At 44.0% G+C, this 12,332-nt stretch overlaps 1 protein-coding gene across 8 annotated transcripts in view; it reads left to right on the forward strand.

The window, feature by feature from the left end:
* The window catches only part of LOC133484521 (LIM and calponin homology domains-containing protein 1-like), a 64,006-nt gene that overhangs the window by 46,250 nt on the left and 5,424 nt on the right, over positions 1 to 12,332 (forward strand). For 6 of the 8 annotated variants that reach the window (XM_061787251.1, XM_061787247.1, XM_061787250.1 and 3 more), the window contains 14 exons: positions 3,005 to 3,259; positions 4,089 to 4,197; positions 4,577 to 4,641; positions 4,735 to 4,822; positions 4,919 to 4,987; positions 5,241 to 5,269; positions 5,770 to 5,883; positions 7,295 to 7,387; positions 8,168 to 8,305; positions 8,888 to 8,982; positions 9,485 to 9,616; positions 10,470 to 10,547; positions 11,661 to 11,769; positions 12,117 to 12,219. In XM_061787251.1, coding sequence (XP_061643235.1) covers positions 3,005 to 3,259; positions 4,089 to 4,197; positions 4,577 to 4,641; positions 4,735 to 4,822; positions 4,919 to 4,987; positions 5,241 to 5,269; positions 5,770 to 5,883; positions 7,295 to 7,387; positions 8,168 to 8,305; positions 8,888 to 8,982; positions 9,485 to 9,616; positions 10,470 to 10,547; positions 11,661 to 11,769; positions 12,117 to 12,219 — 1,477 coding nt within the window. The remainder of the gene's footprint in view (positions 1 to 3,004; positions 3,260 to 4,088; positions 4,198 to 4,576; positions 4,642 to 4,734; positions 4,823 to 4,918; positions 4,988 to 5,240; positions 5,270 to 5,769; positions 5,884 to 7,294; positions 7,388 to 8,167; positions 8,306 to 8,887; positions 8,983 to 9,484; positions 9,617 to 10,469; positions 10,548 to 11,660; positions 11,770 to 12,116; positions 12,220 to 12,332) is intronic. The other 2 variants (XM_061787252.1, XM_061787253.1) reach the window with 2 other exon arrangements.

The following is a 12,332-nucleotide window of genomic DNA, read 5'->3' on the forward strand; positions in this document are numbered from 1 at the left end:
CCCGGTGGGACGTGCCCGGAACACCTCACCACGGAGGCGTCCGAATCAGATCCTCCCGGATGACCGAGCTTTTCACCCTATCTGTAAGGGAGAGCCCGAACACCCTGCGGAGGAAACTCATTTTGGCCGCTTGTATCCGGGATGTTGTTTTTTCGGTCACGACCCACAGCTCGTGACCATAGGTGAGGGTTGGAACGTAGATCGACCGGTAAATCGAGAGCTTCGCCTTTTGGCTTAGCTCCTTCTTTACCGCAACGGATCGATAAAAAGTCTGCATCACTGCAGACGTTGCACCGATCTGCCTGTCGATCCTCCCGTTCCATTCTTCCCTCACTCGTGAACAAGACCACAAGATACTTGAACTCCTCCACTTGGGGCAGGATCTCATCCCGACCCGGAGAGGGCATGCCACCCTTTTCCGACTGAGGACCATGGTCTCAGATTTGGAGGTGCCAATTCTCATCCCAGCCACTTCATACTCGGCTGCGAACCGCTCCAGTGAGAGTTGGAGATCACGGTTTGATGAACAGAACCACATCCTCTGCAAAAAGCAGAGATGAAATTCTGAGGCCACCAAACCCGGACCCCCTCTACGCCTCGGCTGCGGCTAGAAATTCTGTCCATAAAAGTTATGAACAGAATCCGTGACAAAGGGCAGCCTTGGCGGAGTCCAACCTTCACCGGAAACAAGTTCGACTTACTGCCGTATATGCGGACCAAACTCTGACTCCGGTCGTACAGGGACCGAACAGCCCGTATCTGAGGGTTCGGTACCCCATACTTCCGAAACACCCCCCACAGGACACCGCGAGGGACACGGTCGAATGCCTTCCCCAAGTCCACAAAACACATGTAGACTGGTTGGGTGAACTTCCATGCACCCTCGAGGTCCACGCCAAGGGTGTAGAGCTGGTCCACTGTTCCACGGCCAGGACGAAAACCACACTGCTCCTCCTGAATCTGAGATTCAACTTCCCGATGGACCCTCCTCTCCAGCACCCCTGAATAGACGTTACCAGGGAAGCTGAGGAGTGTGATTCCCCCTGTAGTTGGAACACACCCTCCGGTCCCCCTTCTTAAAAATGGGGACCACCACCCCAGTCTGCCAATCCAGAGGCACTGTCCCCGATGTCCAATCGATGTTGCAGAGGCGTGTTAACCAGGACAGCACTACAACATCCAGACCCTTGAGGAACTCCGGGTGAATCTCATCCACCCCCGGGACCTTGAAGTCCAATAACAGAACACAGCTCGGGTTCTGATCGGGGGGGGCGGCCTGATTCCTCCCAATCACGCCCTTCCAGGTCTCACCGTCATTGTAGTTGGTCGGGTTGATCGTTTACCACGTTGTTAGTTCAGCTTGAGTGTTTGCTCCATGCGTCTTGCAAGTGTTCTCATTTTGTATTTGTGTGTTTGATCGTTTGTCCCATTCAAATAAAACAGCTAAAGATGCATCGGCGACTGTGGCACTGCACAAGGGCATTACAGTACCTTAATTGCTCAATTTTTATTTATTTTTTGCCATGTCATTCAAGCAGCAGTGTATCTGAAGCTCACTTGTTACTCAAATTTTGGCTTGCAACACCAAGCAAAAAAATTAACAAGTGATAAGCTCGTTACTCAAAACTAAGTCAAGGTACCACTGTATTTCCACGTGATTTTTTGTTTGTTTGTTTGTTTTGGTTTTTTTATCTGAAAGCGTATTCAAAACATTTTGAGACACCTGTTTTGCATTCGACAGCAACGCTATTTATTGTTGCAAACACGTTGGGGAGTTATGGTCACTACCAGGCTAAATGTAGCCAAGTGCTTCTCTGGAATGTCTTGTCAGGCATCCTAGTCCCACTTTGAATGAAGTCTTGTGTTCCCTATTGACTTAAGAAGTTGCCAGAGAAGGGACCTCTCAATGTGGAGTGGGCTCCCCGATGAACAAAGAGGGCCTACACAGGCTGCATGGAAACGGATGAGAAGGTGGCGGTATATAGGGGGTGTGGATTGGAGGGTGGGGGGCACGCACTGGGAACCAGGAGCCTCCTCACACATAAATTATGAGCGTCTCTGTCTTCGTGTTCAAGCAAGAAATCACTTAAATAGAATCTTTCCCGACAAAATCAAGTCAGACAAAAGATCTTAAAAAAAATGACACGATCCAAAGAAATTCCAGAACAGTTGATAAATACAGTAAATGACATCTATCAGTCTGAAAAGGGTTACAAAAGCCATTTCTAATACATTAGGATTCCAGCGAACCATAGGGAGAGCCATTATCCTCACATGGAGAAAACATGAAACCAGCGGTGAACCTTCCCAGGAGTGGCCGGTCTCCAAAGATTACCCCAAGAGAACAGCAGTGACTCATCCAGGAGGCCACAAAGGAACTCAGGACAACTTCTAAAGAACTGCAGGCCCCCCTTGCTTCAGTTTAGGTCTGTGTTCATGACTCAACAATAAGGAAGAGATTGGGCAAAATGGCATCCATGGCAGAGTTCCAAGGCGAAAACCACTGCTGACCAAAAAGAACATAAAGGCTTGTCTTACATGTGCAATAAAACCATCTGAATGACTTTTGGGTGAATATTATATGGACTGAAGGGTTTAAAGTTAAGCTTTTTGGAAGCTGTATGTCTCATTTAATCTGGTGTAAATGTAGCACAGCATTTCAGGAAAAGAACATCATACCAGCAGTCAAATATGGTGGTGGTAGTGTGATGGTCTTGGGCTGCTTTTCCACTTCAGGACCTGGACAACATGCAATGATTGATGGAGCCATGAATTCTGCTCTTTAACAGAAAATCCTGAAGGAGAAAGTTCAGCCATCAGTTTGTGACCTCAAGCTGAAGCGCACTTGGGTTCTGCAGCAGGATAACGATCCAATTACTTTTTCACAGCACTGTATATGTAGGGCATTATCATATTTCATTTTAATCCTGTGTTTTGTATGCATTGCTAGGCATAATCTTAGTTCAGCACAGACATGTCTTAACACACCGTCCATCCCTTCCAGGCCGATGGTTTGCTGCGGGTCAATGGAAACGCGGGTGCTGACGACCCTCCTGCCGCTCCCGAGAGCCAAGGAAGGGAGTCCTCTCCCATTTTCCTACCGTCCTCATCTCCCAAAACCACAGCCCACAACGCGGACTCCTCGACAGCAGGAGGAAGTCCGACGTCCGCCAATTCAAAGGAAGCGGCGACTGACGTCCGAGGCCAGGAAGTCGGCCGCTGTTCAACGCCGCCCAGCAGGCCCACTTCACTACCAGCGGTAAAACTATTGCGTATTCCGTTACTTTATTATCTCAGTCATTGCCAGCCTTTTTTAAAGCAGATTTCCCCATATTGCCAGCAGTTGTGAAGCATTTTGAATGGTCTTTCAAGAGCCACAAAATATTGTTCTGACAAAATAAGCACTTCATTTCACTCTTTTTCTTCACTTTGCCCTCACTGGAATCTTTCTGTGGTGAACAAGAAAAAACACGGAGGTCAAAGGGTCAAAGAAGAAGCAAAATACACTTGTGGAGCTATTCCTTTCAACACTGACTGCGCTGACTTTGTGTGTGACAAGACTGTGATATGGCCCGATTCAAATATTCATCACTATAAGCTTAATTACTAACATCACTGTGATGTTTTTTTTCGCCAATAATTTGAATACACACAGTTGAAACAATTTGTAATTTATGTGACACATTTGTTATTGATGTAAAGGAAGACTGTTAGAGCCCGATTGAAATATTCATCACGTAATTACTAACACCCTTGATGTTTTTGCCAATAAATTGACTTTTATGTTCTTCTACTAACCACAAATTCCATGTGTCGTATTCCGCTGTATATTTATGGCATAGATCTAGTCTTGTCCATCAAATACTTCAAGCTAGGTAGTACAAACACATCAAGAACATGATGAGGTGAAAATGGCAAATATTTTGTATACCTACCGTAATGCCCATGAGCATTTAATAAGCGCCTACATCACTGAATGATTTATCGATTTGCCAATGTATATATGCACACATACATTCACACACATACACACAGTATATATTTCTTTTATTATTATTTTTTTTTTTTTTTTTTTTTTTTTTTTTTAGGAATTGCAGAAGCCTGAAGAAAGCTTTGGGAGGAAAAGTGGAAGGCAGTCGGAAGCTGCTCCAGTGGAGAAAAAGTGTGAATCAGCAACACGACATCAAACATCTGCAGGTCTGAGTCACACGCTGCTCCACTGCCCCCGTCTGGATGCTTATGGATCTGCCATATTGCAGACGTGCATTTTTTTGTTTTTCCACACAGTTCACGGTCATCTTCGTAAAAGCTCTCTGCCGTTCTTCTGTCAAAATACACAAGGGGTAAAGAATTAAAGCACAGTTTCCATTATGTAAATTAGCCGCACTTTCATGTTACAATCCGGCGAACTTTAGAACGTCTTACTAAGGGACACATTTATTTGGTTTGTGTAAATTCCACACTTGATGGGTGGGCAGCCACTCGAGCAACCCAATTGCATATTTTTATACAAGCAATTAAGAAGTAATTTATACCTTATATTGCATACGTCCCATTTAACACCATGTATTTCCAGAAGCCAAACAAGAGACCGTACTGTCGTGTCAATCGGGGCTCGGCACGCACTCTGTAACCTCAGTGGTGAGCCATTTAAAAAAAAAAAATCAAAATCAAATAAATTCTACTTCAACATGCCAACCATCGAGCCTATTAATAGTCCTGTCAAATCTGTAGACGAGCATACACAGACACCTGGAGAAGAACCAGAAGAAAGAGGAAGTTCCTTTTTTTGGACCTCAACCACCAACTACAACAACAGAAGGTGACTTGACACACTCAGACGAAACTCGACTGTTTTCTCCCAATGGCTCCATATAGCACCTTTTTCAACACACTTGCTCATATTTCCCCCCCATAGGTTTTAAAAACAGTACCCGCTCGCCACTGACGAGCAGCAACCCAAATTTACGCTGGGAGTTCTTTGCAGGTAAATGTCCTTTTGCAGCTTTTAGGGGTGCGACAAATAATCGGTTCTTAACTGCATCACGATGCCGACGTAAACGATTCTGAGCTAATGTGTTTTTAATTTGTGCGTGTAACATTTGACGAGTGATGGAAATTGATTAGCGATATTCATCACCGTACGCTTAATTACGAACACTGTTTTTGCCAATAATTTGAATAGGTAGAACCATTTGTTGGCATAGCTTAGATTTTTACTGTACTTTAACATTCTGTAGATAAAGGGGAGAAGGATCACCGCAGCAACGTGAGTACAATCAAGCATTTATTTAATAGATTTTTTTACAAACTGTTTGCAGACACGTCGTCCTCCTCCTCATCTGCCTCGACATTATTTGAAGGCCATATTTTGTCTGACTTGACTGATGACTTGCCTAACCCAAGCCCTGACTTGACTCGACTTGGCTGAAGTTTGACTTGATTTGCTTGATTTTTGTCACCGTAACTTGGGCCTCGCTTGAAACCTGCAGGTTATATATGTGACGTCCTCTCACCTCTCTTCACCCCTGTCCTTTTCTGTCTCCTTTCTCCCATCAGTAGGAGAGGATATGCTAGCACTGGAATTATGCTGTTTTGGTAGACCAACTATCTTAGTTTTCTCCCTTCCCTTTTTTCTGTGTGTGTGTGTGTGTTTGATTGATTCCTGGTTGTTTGACGGTGTCCAACATGTGTGCATGACTATCTCTGTGCTGTGGGATTTGTGGGTGCATGTGTTGTCTGTGTCGGTGGGGGGTGGCGTCCCGTCAGGTTTCAGTGCCGGTTTCACCTCAGGCCAGGCGGGCCGACCGCTTGTCCTGGGACCTGGACGAGGAGCGAAAGCGTCAGGAAAGGTGGCAGCAAGAGCAGGAGCGCCTGCTGCAGGTACACGAATGGGTCGTGAGGCAAAGCATATGGCGCATGAGGCTACTTTCAGCGCCGCCAGGATTCTCCCCCAATTTTGGTTTTATTTGCACAAGGTAGTCAAGCCTGTTACTTTTCCAGGGCTGTGTTCCCTTAATATATACTTTCCTAACTTACTATCCATTGTTCAGGTTAGCAAGTCAAATTATTTTATTTCAATTCCAATGAATGATTCTATTAATTTTTCATGTGTATTATCATTCATTTATTATTTATGTTTGCCCACCGCTGCTTTGAAAATGTGAGGCTAGGTTATAACCTAAACGCGCCATGTGACATCAAGCTGATTTCACCGCATTCCATGGCTCCTTTTCAAGCTTGCAGCCATTTTCTTATCGGTGCCATTTACTCGCCTTAACATCCGCCCGTATCCCGCTGCCACCACCTGAGGGCGGCTTTGTGCATTAGATTCTAGAACAAGCTCTGTCATAGCTTGTGCTGGGGTGATGCTGCTGCCCAAATGCCTCCCTGATCCTCCTCAGCTGCTCAGTGACAAAGGCTTCCTCTTCCGAGATGAGGATGATGATGATGATGATGGATGATGGATGTGTGGTGCATCATTGTGCTGGTTGTGTTTTATCCCTATAGTTTTGTGTCCTGCTCTTTTAAGTCTGTCGTCAGGCGTCCGTTGCAAGTGAATGGTAAAAATGTCACTGGAAGGCTAATAATTCTCAGTTTTGACTGTCAGACCACATTTTATTTACCATATTTTACTTACTTAAAATACTTGTGTATTTACCATAGCTACACTAGCGCAGCAAAGTAGTAGAAAAAGACTCTCTGCAGTTCAAACGACAACCACCGGAATAAATACAATTGTTTAATTCATGCATATCTGACTGTCAATCAAAATGAATCATATTTCAGGGTGTATGCGGGTTCTCAAGGAGTCTTAAATTAGACTTTTCCAAATGAAGGCCTTCATTATTTAATGTGGGAAAATCTAGACTGCTACGTTAGCTTCTAGTTAGCTCCCAAGCCTCTTAGCTTGATAAGACTTAACAGGTCTGCATACCAACTTGTTGTGAACAAAGTATCTACTGTGGCTGTTGTCATGCATTTGAGTCCATCTATTTTGTGCCATTTGACAAAAGAATTAAAAAAAAAAAAAAAAAAAAAAAAAGTAATGCTGGGTGAAGAGGCCTGCAGACACCCTGTTATTTTTGTAAAGGCAGACATTATTAACAGGGAAACTTAAGAAGCCTGTTTGCATGTCCAGCTATTGCCTGCTTCTTCTGTTCCCATCTTTTTCTTTACATTTCACCCCTGCCAAGCCAATATCTGATGATGTATCCTTAAACGTTTACATGCGTCCGACATGAATCAGGATGTCTTTTCTTCCTTGGTGTGGGGTGTGTTGCCGTGGTAACAGGAAAAGTACCAGCGGGAGCAGGAGAAGCTGAAGGAGGAGTGGGAGAAGGCCCAGAGGGAGGTGGCCCAGGAGGAGAAGCGCTACCAGGAGGAGGTAGGAGCATGTGTTTAGAAATGACCACATAAAGGTTGCTGTGAAAACTGCCTTAATATTGTAACTGTTAGCATCAAAGGATTAGCACTGTATGGGTGTTTTGACCTTTTTCTTTAACTTTTAATTGTATATGCTAGCAGTCATGTTGATAACTGATCTATTAAAATATTGGTTTACTTTTATTAGGTTTATGTAATGTAAGCCATTCCCATTGACAAAGATATTCCGCTATAGCCGTATTGGCCAACCTTTTGAGAACAAGCAACTTCAATTTGGATCTTCTGTGACAGGTGTTGTGCATTTGAGTTTAATGTTTGACGAGGAGGAGCAATTTTTTTTTTTTTAATGTTAACTGGTACGTTAGCGTCTACCTAACTCACGTCCCGGTTGACTTGATCGGATACTTTGTTGGTGAACAAAAGGACTTGATTTGGCTCTTCAGCAACTGGTATAGTGCATTTGAGTCCATCTGATTTTGCTGTCTGATGAGATGGGTCACAGAGTAAAGATGTAGACGTCTACATTAGCTTCTCTTGCTAGCCAGCTGCCATATCCTTGTCACATGCACTGCCATTGACGGCTTTAGACGTCAAATATCCATGTTAACTGGGAAGGCTGGCAGTGAATGAGTTAAGCATAAGGTAGGAGTTTTACATGAGTTTGTTGAAGTTTTACATAACAGGAGTGGTTTGAGTGAGCGTGGTTACGGTATATATTGCAGTCATACTTTGAGGTTTTCACTGCGTGTCCATGTTGTTTACAACTCTACCCACACGTCAGGAACGTCTAATCCTGGAAGAGACGGTCGCACCCCTGACTCCGCAGTCTTCCGCTCCGCCGGCGTCCGAGGGCCAGGACACCATCGTGCGCTCGCTTGCTGACTGGGAGCGCAAGCAGGAGCAAGTAGAGAAGCTTTCGGTGAACAACTCGTTCATTATTAGTTTCCGTGTCCAAGGGTTTCGCAAACCTTTTGGGTCCAGGGACACCTTACAGGGAGGAACATTTTTCCAAGGACCCCTTATAACCACTTAAACATAACAACCAGGTGTACCCCTAAATATCATAGGAATTACAAAGTTGCCTATTTTCAATTTTAAAAGAGAGAAAGAAAAAAAATATTCTTTACAAGAACAAAGATGTATTTTGTCGAGATGAAAAGTTGTAATCTTACAAAAATAAAGTTGTATTTTTCCATGATAAAGTCGTAATCTTATGATATTAAACTAACTTGACAGAAGGAAGTCATTTGAGTAAGTCAATATAAAAAAAAAAGTTATTTTTGTAATATTACATATTTTATTCTCGAAAAGGTGTTGTTCTCTTTTAAAAAAAAAAAAAAAAAAAAAAAAAGGACTTTCTTCATGTAATAATAATATGTACTTTGCTCTAAAAATATATACATCACAGTGAAGTAATTGTCGCCAGATTTAAGTTAGATAGCCACTTTTTTAAATGACACCGCAGCACTAAATGATCCCTCTTCCGGATTTGCTAATGCAGAAGGGAAGTGCAGAAAGCGCAGAGTGTAGACTGCGAGAGAACGACAGGACGAGCGACATCAGCACCGCCGACGACAGCTTCAGAACAGCCAGGAGGTTTGTTGACACATCAAAGCAAATGTTAAGAAAATGTTACTTATTTGCTGTTAATTAGCAAGAGACTCCGCTAAATACAATGGATGCTGATATTTATTTCGTTGTATTTCGGATGAAATTTTGGACTTTGAAATAGAGTAAATTGGAAAGGACAGGAAGCAGACAATCAAACCGGTCTCGCTGGAGGTAACATTGGTCACTTTGCTGGTAGCTGTCATGAATTTGGAGCATGGCCCTCACATACACATACGAACAAGCTTAAACTTCGAGATCCTGCCGTGAATTTTTTTTTTTTTTTGGGGTGTGGGGGCAAATGCACATTGCTGAAGTGCGGTCTATTCGTCGACCAGCGGGGAAAACTGCCCTGTTACTTCCTGGCAGGCTGCTCAGCACTTCCAAATATGGGCACCGGGGTGCCGTAGTACTTGCGCTGCCGCGTGGACCTTTCACGCCGAGCAAGTGAAAAGGCCTTGACCTTGTCTTTTACATGGGCCATCTTCAGCTCAGCGAGTCAGAGCAGCTGCCTGCACAATGGCCAGAAGCTTCACCAAATGGCCGCCAAGACCTCTGCGCTGGTCAAGAAACAGCCAGACGCCGACACCGCCAAGCCTACGCGTCCTGCAGGAGAACGCAGGTGTGTGATAGTTGTGTGTTTGGAATCGGACTTGAAGGTACAGCAGAACCTCGATGTAATGGACTAATAGGGGGAGTGGTCACGTCTGTTAAGATGAAACACTTATTTCCGTGGCTTGAAAACAATTACAGTATGAATTTGAAAAGTTTGAAAATGTTTAAATACAATTCAAAGTTGACCTAAACTTTCCTTTATACACTGCTGTGGTGGTTGTCCACTGCAAGGGGACGTTTTGAGTTCCAATCGTTTGCTACCATTCTGTCCCTTAATCCGAAGTCCGTTGGTTCCGCTTCCGTTAAATCGAGGTTCCACTGTATTTGCTTCTGGCTTGTCCTTCAGTTTATCGTTTAAGGAAGCTTCCTGCCTCTGACACTAATTGCCTGACATGTTGGTGAGAGTGAAGTGTAACCATGGCAACTGTGCAATCGCAGTAGCCAAAGTCGAGGCTTTGGTTGTGATGTTCTGCAGTCTTTCAGTTAGTGTGTTTGGCCAGCAGGTGGCGCCAACTGCTTGTCTTTCCTCTCCATGCCAGGAAAACAAGCATTTATCATTGCTGTACTAACACATGCATGTCACAGCTTATCGCTTTGTCGCAGTCCATTTTCCAGCAACCCGCATCGATGTGGGCTCTGGATAAAAGCTATGTGGTCTTCCGCATAGTCGGTTGAGCCTCTCAAAAATCAGAACTAACCCAGGTGGAGGCAGTCTCCGGATAAAGCCATGAGGTCATCCTCATAATTGCTTGAAACCCTCAAAAATCAAGACTAACCCAAATAAATGTCGTTTTTGAATAAGGCTATGCAGTTGGTCGCGTAGTCATTTGCATTCCACAACAATCTTGTCCATTTTCCAGGAGCGTGCCCGCCTCTAGTAACGCGGGCCGCAGCCCATCCAAGCCCCCTTCGCCTTCTGTCGACGCACCGCCAAACAGGTATCTTCATTGCTGTCATGTTGTAACTCGCGTCCACTTTGCGTGGCATGCACCAGGGTGGACTGGCCCTCGGGCACACCGGGTAGTCCTCTGGGGGTGATTGGGGCAGGGTTTTACCCATTTTATGACAGTGTTGAAAGGATGCATAGTCGCTTGAATTAATAGCCACTCGATGCTGCAATTAAACACGGAGCTCATAAAGCAGCCCCATTTTTGCCTGATAACAATTCATTTCATAGCTTTTTAAGGGGAGGGAGCACCTTTTATTATTATTTTTTTTTTGTTAGTTGGTGTCATGCATGACTATCATAGCCTTTTCCAGTTATTAGCAAAAAAAAATAAAATGTAACCATAAAATACGGAATGGAGCTAAATAGATAGAACCCCACAAAATGATATCGAACAGCGCGTCTTAGTTGGATAGTCCCATATTATAGGGTTTCAACTATTTAGGTTGTGGCAACGGAAGTCCAAATATTTGTCATTTTCTTTTTTTTTTATTATGTTTTCAATTTACCTCTTTATAAATTGTAATAACCTCTTCCTCTCTGTGTCTAATCAAGCCAGGCTGTTGCGGTAGCAGTTGCGGAGAGAGAAGAGACTACATATATATACTGCATAACATATGAACACAATAAGTAGTCGTTTGGAATCATTGTAAAATGCATTCCTTCGAGGAACATATACATAAATTACGCGTTGGTTCTGCTCAGCTAATTATGAGAGGTCGGTCTTTTTTTTTTTTTTTTTAGGGCGTCCCGGTCCATCCCTGGTTGTGCTCTCCTCGTGCTTGCTGTCGTGACAAAGCTTAGGTTCTTAGAAAGACAAAAGTATTGGACACACGCGTGAATTAACCAAGAGGGTGGACGAGAGCAAGTAATTGTTCAAACTGTAAATAATAACATTAAAACATCAGCATGAAAAACTATGTTTACATTGAAATGAAATATTTAACTGGTTTTACCAAGACTTTCCCCGGCCCTTCCTTCAAGCTCCTCCCCCAACAGTATGTCAGTGTCCCAATACTTTTGTCCAGCTAATAGAAACGTACCAGTGCGGCCTTCGTCTTTAGACTTTGTGAAGCCGCACGTGGTTTGTTGTCATTCCCGTTAGGTCTGTCAGCGGCAAGAAGCTGTGCTCCAGCTGCGGGCAGCCGTTGGGCAAGGGGGCCGCCATGATCATCGAGTCCCTCAGCCTCTACTTTCACATCGACTGCTTTAAGGTTCGTGAAGAAGCCACGCCCCCACCCTTTTTTGTGTGTCGTTACTTTCATTAGTGTTCCCTCATTCACAGAGCCACCCATGCTATATCCCGTATTTCTTTGTTTGTTTTTTTTTGTGAACTGTATCTAGAGTGGTACCTGGACTTACAAGTGACAAGTGAAAATTGCAAACCTCTACTTTTACTTTGGAAATGAGTAACAGTAATTTGAAAAAAAGATGATGCAAAATACATTTGTATGCGATTATTGGATGGAATAATTGATCAACTCATCGATTCTAAAAATATTTGATAGCGAGAGCCGTCGTGGACCGCATTATCATGACTACGATTGTTTATTGCCGTCAGTGCGGCGTGTGCAAGGGCCAATTAGGAGACACGTCCACGGGCACCGACGTCCGGATCCGGAGCGGCCTCCTCAACTGCCACCAGTGCTACATTCGCTCCCGCTGTAAGTTGCCCCCACCCGCCTTACTTACCCCACATCTCACGGGACCATTTTCTTAACATTTTCCTTTTTTTTTTTTTTTTTAAACAAATTATTAGCCCCCTAAAAACCACCAT

The sequence above is a fragment of the Phyllopteryx taeniolatus genome, chromosome 10 (assembly GCF_024500385.1).
Source record: "Phyllopteryx taeniolatus isolate TA_2022b chromosome 10, UOR_Ptae_1.2, whole genome shotgun sequence".
Classification (NCBI taxonomy): Eukaryota; Metazoa; Chordata; class Actinopteri; order Syngnathiformes; family Syngnathidae; genus Phyllopteryx; species Phyllopteryx taeniolatus.